Consider the following 11,565-nt stretch of genomic DNA (forward strand, 5'->3'; position numbering starts at 1 on the left):
ATTCTTTTTTATTCTATGAGCTATGTCCTGTTGCTCAGGTGATGACCCAGAAAAAAAAGCCTCCTGTCCTACCTTGCTCACCATCTGCCTGTCTACCAGCTGCCTCTGTCGACAGTGACTGTGTGGAGCCTCAGGCAAGGGCTGAGCTTCCCAAGCAGCCTCACCTGGAACTGGCGGATCTGGAAGGCCGCTCGCTGAGTGACCGCAACCTCAGCCTCTTCTCCCTCGTCATCTGGGATGTCTAGGAAAAGAACAGACACTACTTGTTTTTATGCACTCACGCTTACTTGGCTTTTTAATATAGCTGAAGTTCTACAAAACCTTACTTGGAGGCAGATTTAAATGACTTTGTAAAGCTCTGCAATTTTTTAATACTATGTTTCATTTTCTCCAGTCATTATTTATGGTTGAATAGAATTTGTGACTGAATATATAGCCATTTCCCCATCACTGATTATGGTAAAATATGATCCAGACTGATTCCAAATCCACTAGATGTCACTACTTTGTAACACTGGGAGAGTTCTTGGGTGTCCTCTGGTACGTGAGCAATTAGAACAAGGCAGCTAGATAAAAGAGTAGCCCCGAAGAAGTCAATTTATCAGTTTCTGCATGCTCACCCAGAGCCCTGAGGAACTGTTGAATCCGGGGCTGATAGAACTGCTGCACGACCTCCAGGATCTTCTGCAAACCCTCCAAGCACAGCAGCGAGATGCTCTTTCCTTTTTCCTTTTTCCCCGATTCCTCCACTGAAGTAGGAATTGACGTGTATCTCCACAGCAAGACTCTAAGCAAGGACAGCAGGGATTTTATTTTTAAAGCCAGGTTCACAAAGGTATCATTTTTAAAACTGTCTCTTCTTCCCTCTGCTCCTTTTTATTTCTACACATTTGGCGTTGTCTCTAGGAAGGTGTACCACTAACCCAAATGCCATAACTCTCTGGCAACTTGAAGTCACCAGCAGCTTCAAGGGAGAAAAGAGATGAACCATCTCCCGTGGGACTTAGAGCCTCGAAAATCCGGCAGAGGGTCAGCTAAGAGTCCGTCCCGACTTGACGGCAATGAGGTGAGTTGCTGAGACCCAGCACATAAATGGAATCATCTGTCCTTCTGTGTCTGCCTTATTTCACTTCATGTGTTTTTAAGGCTTACCTACTTGCTAGTCTCTATCAGAACTCCATTTCTGTTCCTGGCTGAAGAACATTCTATGGCACTTAAGCACCATTTCATTTATCCAGTCAGCTGTTGATAAGACACATGGGTTGCTTCCCATCATCTGGCTAAAGTAAACAATGCTGCTATGGGCAACGGAACACAGCATGCTTCAGTCCCCGAGTTCACGTTCTGACGGTTAATTCTATCTTTTGACGCACACTCATTCATTCACTAGTATGGAGTCAGATACAAGTCACGATGATTCCCTACTGGACTTCCAAGGCTGTAAATTGTACTAGGAGGAGACAGCCTATGTTCCCTGTTGGAGCCAGTGATGGATTTGAACCATAAGACACGCACAGCTGCTGGGTTAGCAGTGGAACGCGCTGTGGACTGAGCTCCCCTTCTGAGGAACCTCCACATTGTTTTCCACTGCAGAGTATAAGAAAAGTCAGTATTTTACCTTTTTTTCCCCCTTGTTATATGTCATCGAATTGGATCTCTGATTGGCACAGGAGGAGACTGCCCCTTCCTTCTGCAGCAGAGTATCTGGAAGTATTTTACCTTTAAATGAGGGGTTAACTACAGGGTTTTTGTAGATTGCCTTTACTGGATTGAGAAAGCAATCTTTAATCCTGGTTTGTTAGGGTCCTCATACAGGAGGTCCAATCATCTGTCACCAGGTTGTGGATCTGAGTGTCAGCCATTCAGACAGCTAATAATAAACTGGCATTTTTTTTTTAATTCTAAAAAATTTTTTGTCTTGCTGGAATTTTTTGTATCTGTGGCCACGTCAAATTGTTCTATAGTTTTCTTGTAACATCTCTGTCTAGGTTTGGTATTAAAATAATGCTAGACTCCTAAAATGAGCTGATAGCTATTTCTTCTTCTTCTACTTTCTGTAAGAGATTATAGGGAATTATATTACTTCTTCCTTAAAATGTTTGGTAGAGCCCAACATAAATAATCTTCCAAGCATCTTGAAAAATCTACAACAAGGAGAGGATAAAATAGATGAACGGGACCTTCTAAGAATCAAATCCCTATGCACATCCAAAAACTTCTCCAACAGGGTTAAAAGGGAAACCACAAACTGGGCAAAAAAATATTTGGTAATGACATGTCTGATATGGGACTTATATCTAGAATTTATAAAATACTCAAGCACCACAAGATAAAGCTAAACAATCCAATTGAAAAATGGGCACAGAATATGAACAGACACTTCACCAAAGAAGACATTCAGATGGCAAACAAACACATGAAGAAACGCTCAAAATCTCTAGCTCTAAAAGATATGCAAATCAAAACAACTATGAGATATCATCTCACCCCAGTAAGAATAGCAAAATTTAACAGAACAGTAAGCAACAAATGCTGGGGAGGTTGTGGAGAAACTGGAACCCTTAATCATTGTTGGTGGGAGTATAAAATGGAACAATCACTGTGGAAGGCAGTATGGCACTTTCTCAAAAAGTTGCAAATAGAAATACCATTTGACCCAGCAATTCCACTACTAAGAATATGCCCTAAAGAAACCATAATTACCACCAAGCAGATATATGCACACCCTTGTTTAGTGCAGCTTTGTTAGCAATAGCAAAGACTTGGAAATAACCCAAGTGCCCATCAACAAACAAATGGATAGAGAAGCTATGGTTTATTCACACAATGGAATACTCAGGCTGCATTGAAAAACAAGGAACTCATGAAATATTATACAAAATGGGTGACCCTGGAGGACATTATGCTGAGTGAAATAGCTCAGTCACAAAAGGACAAATACTACATAGTGCCACTGCTGTAAAACAGGAATGACATGGGGGTTGGGGAGAGACTGAGAAAGATGAGATAAATTATGTATACTGCATTGAAACAGATGAGGGAGAAAACTGTTTAAAAGGGATATGTGATTAGGTATTGTCATGACAGGAGTCCATAACGAAGGCTGCACAGTGGAGTGGACTTGGGGGGAAGGATTGTATAACAATGAAAGAATTTTACTTTTCAAAAAGAGTGAATTGGGGAGGAGGCTGGGCAGGGAAAAAAGTGCAACAATGAATGAATGGGAATCCAAAGTCTCTGTAAACTTTCATTAAAATGAATAATAAAAATAAGAAAGTTTGGTAGAATTCACCAGTAAAGATACCAAAGTTTAGCATTTCCTTTGAGGAACCATAAACTCAATTTCTTTACCAGAAAAAGATAACTCAAGTTACCTATTCCTTCTTGTTGAGCAAGTTTAAGAGAAACTATCATTCAAGAAATAGCCACTTTCAAAATTTACTGCATCACGGAGCTCTGGTGGCCTGGTGGCAAGAAGGTGCACTGCAATCCTAGAGGTATGCAGTTCGAATCCACCAGATGCTCTGCCGGAGGAGGGGCAATCACCTCCTGTACCAGTGAGATCCAATTTGACGTTACACACACACACACACACACACACACACACACTAAAATAAGATGAAAAAAAGAAAAAAAATTATTGCATCAAGTTTTCATGTTATAGTATCAATTTTTAAATACCTGTAGGAACAATAGCAGTTATCTCTTCTCCATTCTGTTACTTGTAATTTATGTCTTGTTTTCATGATCAGCTAAGATTTTATTTATTGATCTTTTTAAGTAATCAGCTTTTAGTCTTATAGTTTCTATTTTTAAAAAAATGTTATTGTTCTCTGCTTTTTATAATTATATATCTTTTTACTTTAATTTATTCTTCTTAGTTTCTTAAGGTTTGGCAACTTAGATAAAATATTTAACATACTGAGTTTTTTTTTAACAGTTCTCTCCCTCATCTGTTTCAAGGCAGTATACATTATTTATCCCCATCTTTCTCAGTCTTCTCCCATCCCCGAGGTCAGTCCTGTTTCACAACAGGGCACTATGCAGCATCTGTCCTTTTGTGACTGAGATATTTCACTCAGCATAATGTCCTCCACGGTCACCCATTTTGAATAATATTGCATGAGTTCCTTGTTTTTCAATGCAGCATAGTATTCCATTGTGTGAATATACCATAGCTTCTCTATCCATTCGTTTGTTGACGGGCAGGCACTTAGGTTGTTTCCAACTCCTTGCTATTGTGAACAAAGCCGTGATAAACATGGGTGTGCATTAACATATTGTTTTGAAAATAAGCATAAATGCTGTCCATTTCTGTAGTTTTTTTTTTACCTGAACAATGGTTTCGTTTGATTGTACAAAGTTGATTTTCATTTTTATTCTGTTCAAGATATTTCTAATTTCCCCTGTGACTGTTCTGACCAATGGATGATTTAAAAGGGTCCTGCTTAATTTAAGATTATTTGGGAATTTTACACTTTGTTTTGTTAAATTCTATTATGATCAGAGAACATACTGACTTACAGTTTTTACATTTGTTGAGTTTGTTTTCTGGCCCAAAATATGGTTAACTTGGTGAATGTACCATGGGTGTTTGATAGGAATACTTAGCTTGACAATTTTTGTTGGAGTGCTCTAGAAAGGCTAATGAAGTGAAGCTGAATTACTCAGGACTTCCATCTCCTCCTCTACTTCCTGTCTACTAGCTTCCCTGGTAGTGGCCTGGAAAAGTGCTAGGCCGCTCAGTGAAATGCCAACAGGACCTTCCCTGTGGGAGAAAAGCCTGGAGACCTCCTCCTCTAAAGACCACCCCGGTGCCACTGGGGTAATTCTGACTTCTAGGGGTATCACAGGGTTTACAATGCTGTAAATCTTTACAGAAGCAGGCTGTCATAGCGTTCTCCCCAAAAGGAGCTGGGACGTTCAAACCACTGACCTTCTGGTTCACAGAACTGTGTTTAACCACTTGTCATTAGGGCTCCAAACCGTAAAGACTACAGCCAGACGGGGGCAGCTCTATTCTATCACACAGGGAATGCACAGACATCTACTCTACCCATCAGAAGAAATGATGCCTTTGAGCTGTGGTGCTGGAGAAGAACACGGAACATCCCATGGAATGCCAAACAGATGTCTTGGAAAAAGTGCAGCCAGGGTGCTCTTTGGAGGCAAGGATAGCAAAGCTTTATTTTTCATACACTGGGCATGTTGCTAGGCAAGCTTATTCCTTGGATTGGGACATCATTCTTGGAAGGGGGGGCAGTGAAAGGAAGACCCTCAACCAGATGGACTGACACAGTGACCAGAGCCATGGATGCAAGTGCATCAGAGATTGTCAGAATGGCACACATGGTTCAGATCTGCTGTTCACAGGGTTGCTCGATTCGACATGTTCATAGGGTCACCATGAGTTGTACTCTATGTGACAGCACCTAACAACAACACCACGCATCAGAACTGACTCAAAGGCAGCACCCTAGTGGTGCAGTCCTTAGCATATTACACTGCTAATCAGATTTGACTCAAGGGAATACAACAAATTCTGTTGATTACTGAGAAAGGATTACTGTCTCCAGTGAAAACTGTGACTAGTTTCTGCTTCATTTTGATCTGTTAGGGGCATACACAGAATTGTTACATCTATTTGAATAATGTAATTATTCATTAATATACTTCCCCAACCCCACCTCTTCTCCTGAGGAAGCCACAGGAAGTGGAGTAATCTTCAGAGGGTCGGAATGACTTACCGTGTCACGTCACAGAGACTCTGAAAGACTTTGTCTGGGTTCAGGCCATCGGGGCCACTCACGTGCCCCGTTTCTTTAAGTTGCTGGACCTTCTGCAGAGCCACGCTCACCGCGTAACGCATGAATTCATTGCTGGACCTCAGAACAGACAGGCTCTCTTCATGGCTTTGGGTACTATCCCTAAAGAGAAAATCCAAAGAAAATAAAACCAAAACCAAAATAGTGTGTGCTAGAAAATTTTTAAAAAAAATTTCTTTTTATCTGAATAAAAACTTAAAAAGCAAATTAGTTTTTCATTTATCCATTCCTACACATTTTGTTTTATAACATTAATGAAATATTCACAATGTGATTGTACTTTTCCCACTTCCACTGTAATTTTCATTTCCATTAATCCTTTTATTCTACCCCTATCTTCAAGGCCTTATTCTTAGGAAATACTGCTCTTCTGACCTTATACAGAATTAGGCTTTTTAACAACTTCAGTCTCTAACAGTCTCTGCAGCTTCCACAATGTCCCTCTAGCCTTATCACTGTCCCTCCAGCCCTCCCACTGTCCCTCCTGACTTCACCAGTGTTCCTTCAGCCCTAGCCATACCAGTGTTCCTCTAGCCCACACCAGTGTTCCTTCACAGCAGTCCTTTGTAATTAAAAACCTCAGCGGTTTCATTTTCTCCTCCCCAACTCTACCTTTGGAGCTTAATAAAAATGTCTTTTGGGTTTTGTTCCTTTAATTTAGACTTTTTCTTTCCCCCTTTTTCTGTTAATGTATTCATGCTCATCCATTACTGCTGATAACAGCTCACAGCCTCTTACAGGACAGAGTAGAGCTGCCCTGTAGGGTTTAGAAGGTTGTAAATCCTTTTGGAAGGAAATGACTTCATCTTAATCTTACGGAGTGGCTGGCAGATTTGAACCACCAACAGTTCAGTTAGCAGTCAAGCGCTTTAATTACTATGCCACAGGGCATATCCTCATGTCCATGCTACTCAGGTAGATTTTCTTAAGAGTGGCTTGTTGAAATGCATCACTTTTTTACTTTTACCTTTTAATTTGTTAGCCTACTATTTCTGATTTTCCCTTTAATATTTGAGGTACATCTTTAAAATACCTGCCTAGGATTGTCCAGTTTTTATTTACAAGACAATGACAAACTTTGTTTAGAAATGAATCCAAACAATATAAGTGACTTGGGATAGGATTTCTTTAAGCAATGTATTAGAACCTTACCTGAAAAGAGCAGTGAGAAGATCAGCCACAAATTTCATAGACAAAAGACTATCATTTGTTTTGGTAGCAATTTTAGTTTTGCCTTTACTAGCTTTTTCTTTAAGGATATCAGAGAGCTGCTTGTAACACATAAACAAGCTTAGAATGTCCTCAAACTTATTCTTACTGTAAAAAGGAAAAAGAGATCACCAAGGGCAAGCATTAGAATCCTGTGATTTTACTTCCATACAATAATAAGGACATTACTTCTTTAGAAGTCATATTTCTAATACAACATTAGAAACAAACAGATCTTCATTAGCATAGCCCTCCAAAGGTCATTATCTAGGTGACTTCCTCCTCCCTTATTTATACCAGTCAGTATAGAATAACATCAATTACAATTCTCTCCAATAAAATCAGCAGTTCTCAAGTTCAAGGTCTGGGGAATTGTTAGTAAAAGCTGCAGGAAAGGTACCATTCACAGCCTGTTTGCCACATTTTTATATTCTCTGGTGGGAGGAACCTGGTCTAATCTTAGACAAGTTATCTACCCAACACGATGTTATGTGTCTGGGCTCTGCTTAGCATACAGCCAGAGTGGGGGGAAAATTCCCCTAAACATAAAATGAAATATTCATCAGGACAAATGGAGTCACAGCAATACATTACCTGAAATTACTCATGGAAAAATTATATTCTATTAAAATCTCACAAACTCCCATTACAAGAAGAGTACATAAGTTATTTTTTATGCCAGTATCAGTAGTCTGAGAGAAATCTGAAGATTTATCCTAAAAAGAAACAAAACCAAACACAAAGCAAAAGTCAGTAAGTTACTAAAATCTTCTGCTATTCAAGGTAGGTGGGGACCGAGCAATTACCAGTTCAAAGTCTTCTAGCTCACTCTTCACCATTCTCTTAGTGATGGACTCCAGCATATCATCGAGGTCTTGGTAGAATCCCTCTTCCTCCTCGTCTTCCTCCTCATGCTGAAGGGGCATCACTTTACTCTTATACCAGGCCAAACAGTGCTGGATACAGCACAGCAGACGAGCCTGCAGAAGAAAAGAAGGACATGCTCTGGAGGGAAGGGATCTTATCCAAAGCTGTTCACAACAGCAAATTCTTTTTTAAAAAGCTAAAGCAAGAATCGGCACCACAAACTAACTCAATCTAAGTGAATAATGCTGTGAAAAATTCAACGGAATTAACAGAGGCATTGTTTTCTGAAAATTTCCCAAAGGAAGTAGCCTGACAAGTAACCAACACACTGAACTACCCCAGCAGATGAGTTCTCTCTCATCTGATGCAAACAGGCCTGGAGCTGGAGTCTGGTGTTAAATCTTTTCTAGTTCTTTTTTAAAAAAATTTTTATTATTTTGTGTGTGTATACCATCAAATCAGTCTAAGCAGAACAGAAAAGTGACAGGGAGAAAAGGCAGGAGTCTCACCAGAGGTTCTTGGACAAAGGTCTGGTCTCCTTGGGTCACAATACATGCTTCGAATTTCAGAGGAGGCAGGAGATCAGGCTTGGGCTCATAGAACTGTTTCAACTGTGGGTTGTAAAGAGAAAAAGACCCTGCGGTTCATGAACGCTTTTCACTTTTTTTAACAATGACATCTGGTGGCAGAGTCCACAGGCTGCTGCTAGCCCAAAGGCTACACCTCTCGGGCATTTCGAATCCACCAGTGGCTCTGAAGGAGAAAGAGGAGTAATCTGTGCAATTTATAGCCTCCTGAAAACCAGCTAGAGGGTCAGCAATGTGTAGGTTCCGACTTGAAGACAATGAGGGGTTTTTCTGAGACGCCTTCTAAAATATATTTCCCAACTGTCCAAAGAATAATGCAGCACAATTTTTGTTGCTTTGACCGGCCCATGTCCTTTGCCCTTCTTTCTGCCCTGCACTGACTGGGATCAGCTTTCTATCCCACTTGCATTGCCTATCTTAGGAAATACAGTTCTTGCCCACATCAGATCCTGTTCCATGTTCTGTACAGCATGGTGGCTAAAGAGCACAGGCTCTGGAATCAGGAGGCTGGCAACCAAATCCCAGCACCATCACGTAATGATTTTGGTAAAGTTGGCCATGTTGCAGGAGGCCCTGGAGGCACAGTTGTTAAGTATTCAGCTATTACACAAAAGACAAGCACTTTAAACTCATCACCCACTTTGTGGGATAAAGGGTGGCAGTTTGCTTCTGTGAAGATTTACAGCTTTGGAAACCCTCAGGGCCACTCTACTTCGTCATATAATGGGATCACTCTCTGCTGAAAATCAACTTGGCTCCTCTTTTGTAAAATGAGGCTATCGTTAGCATAAATGTATATGTGCATGTGTAAGGATTAAACATGATAATCCAAATACACTTGGCACGTAATAGAGCTAAAAATTGTCAACCATGAGTTTTCTCTTTTTTCCTCTTGGAGCCTGAAGACTCTGGCTGTCCTGTTGGCTACCATGGCGCCTCCCCAACATCTGGCAAGGCCACGTGTGCAAGTCAGGCCTGTTCCATGGGCTTTCCATTGTCTTCTGAGGTGCCTCTAGGTGGGTTTGAACTGCCAATATTTTGGGTAGTAGGAAAAACCCAGCAGTCCCTACGTTAACTTGAGTTGCCAAGCAGTGCTCTATGCCTTCAATCATAATTTTCCCTTCTTGTTAAATGTGTGAAATGTAGATGTGTAGATCAATATAGTGCTGACACTATACAGCTAACAGAATGTAAACTTTATCTAGGATAAGGCCCAGGACCCAGTGAAAAGCTTGTTGATGAAGAGTTTGTTAGCTGTCCTGGAGTCGGCTTTGATTCTTAGTGCCCAACAGAAAGAAACGCTGCCCGATCCTGCCCCCCTCTCCGCCCCCACGGCTACTGTGCTTAAGCCAACGCTGCAGCCACTGTCTATCTATCCTTCTTGTCAAAGGTCTTCCTTTCTCCTGACCCACTACTTTACCAATCACGATGTCTTCCTGCAGGACAGATCAGTCTCTAGTTAGTAAAGGACCTTTAAAATGCCACATATCTGAAACCGTCATTTCAAATGTGGTTTCAAAAATGGAATTAACACAAAACAGTGATGTCAAAAAAAGAGAAAGAAGTTTTATTTTTAGCAAAATGACAGACTAGGGGGTCTAGAGAAACCCTCCACTGAACACAGGGAAAAAAATTTTTAAAAAATTTAGAAAGACAGTTCTAGATATACTTCTTTAAACAAACAGCTCACATAATGGGAAGGAAAGAGAATTTCCTCAGAGGCTTAGCAGACTGGAAAAATGTCATCAAGAGTGAATCTAGCCAATAAGCATGCCCTGCAGGTAGTGTCTGCTCTCGCAGCATTTGCTAATCAGAGGCCACTGCTCTGTGGCTGCCTCTTGAGATGCCCAGTGTTACACCTCACTCTCTCTTGGTCTCCTGCATTTCTGATGCTTGTAGAACAGGGCTCCAAAAAATACACTCCACTATTGTTTGCCTTTCTCGATTGTAGTGAGGTTCTCCCCTTCTGCTTCCAAGATGGCTCATATTAAGCCACATGGAATAGAAGAACGTAATCCTTTGCTCAAACTCAATGTCACTGTCACTGAGTTGGTGCCAACTCATAACAAATCAGGCTTCTGAGACTATAAATCCTAATGGGAAGAGACTGCCACCGTTTTCCCTTGGCGCTGTTGGTGGGTTTAAACTAATGGGTTGCGGTCTAACTTGCCATGGGTGCCACCATATATCTTATTTGTATGGTTCCATCACCCACAGGGTGCCATGCACTCTGCATGATTACCAAGCTGTCCACTCCCTGGAGGCTAGAAGGACAGTCACACTGTACTTTCATAGCTCCACACAATCATCTTGTAGGAGTTACAAGTCTATGGCTTTGACTGTGACTTTTAAGAATGAATTCTTTTAAAAGTTCTCTCTTCTAGAAATCATTATACCTTCTCAGAGGAATTCTTGTACATGCACAGGAGGGCAACTTGTAAAGTCAGGACATTTATCAATATTTATTTTAAAGGCAGTGTGAAATCAATGGTACTTTCCAAGTCAAAACTCAGCTTGAGGCTCAAGGTCAGATGTAACAGGCCAAGTCTTACATTTTTCCAGTCTGCATCAGGAAGAAGTCTAAAAAAGTTAGGTTCTTGTATGTTTAAGAATTCCGTAGGCCACTTAGGAAGGTTACAGTGTGTGAAACAGAAGAGATCTTAAAAAATATTCTGGTTTCACTTTATACTCTTTAAATTTATAGAAGTGAAAACTATAGACAAATGAAGTTAATCAGTTGCCCAAGTTACTCAGAAAGTTACTGGAAAGCTACTGTAGGCTTTCCACATTGGTATCCAGCACTATAACACATTGGGAAAGCTTGGGCTCCTGATGCAAAAAAACCCAAGTTTGGAACCAGCACTCCTACATTAAATTGTGCAACCATGGAGAAATTAATTTCTCAGACCTATAAAAGAGAAATCTGGAAAATGAAGGTAATAGTTATTTCATTGAGTTTTGTAAGGATTAAAAGAGATAATTCCATTCCCTTTAAGAACAGGAACTAGGCAAGGATGCCCACTATCACCTCTTTTATTCAATATTGTTTTGGAAGTCTTAGCAATAGCAATAAGACA

At 40.6% G+C, this 11,565-nt stretch overlaps 1 protein-coding gene across 1 annotated transcript in view; it reads right to left on the minus strand.

Annotated features, from left to right (window-relative positions):
• The window catches only part of FANCI (Fanconi anemia, complementation group I), a 102,936-nt gene that overhangs the window by 12,899 nt on the left and 78,472 nt on the right, over positions 1-11,565 (minus strand). The window contains exons 19-25 of the mRNA XM_006885227.1: positions 8,411-8,512; positions 7,841-8,014; positions 7,629-7,750; positions 6,978-7,142; positions 5,748-5,927; positions 621-787; positions 165-241 (exon numbers count right to left, since the gene is read on the minus strand). Coding sequence (XP_006885289.1) covers positions 165-241; positions 621-787; positions 5,748-5,927; positions 6,978-7,142; positions 7,629-7,750; positions 7,841-8,014; positions 8,411-8,512 — 987 coding nt within the window. The remainder of the gene's footprint in view (positions 1-164; positions 242-620; positions 788-5,747; positions 5,928-6,977; positions 7,143-7,628; positions 7,751-7,840; positions 8,015-8,410; positions 8,513-11,565) is intronic.

Source organism: Elephantulus edwardii, unplaced genomic scaffold (genome assembly GCF_000299155.1).
Source record: "Elephantulus edwardii isolate Elephantulus edwardi_28Jun2011 unplaced genomic scaffold, EleEdw1.0 scaffold00041, whole genome shotgun sequence".
Taxonomy (NCBI): domain Eukaryota; kingdom Metazoa; phylum Chordata; class Mammalia; order Macroscelidea; family Macroscelididae; genus Elephantulus; species Elephantulus edwardii.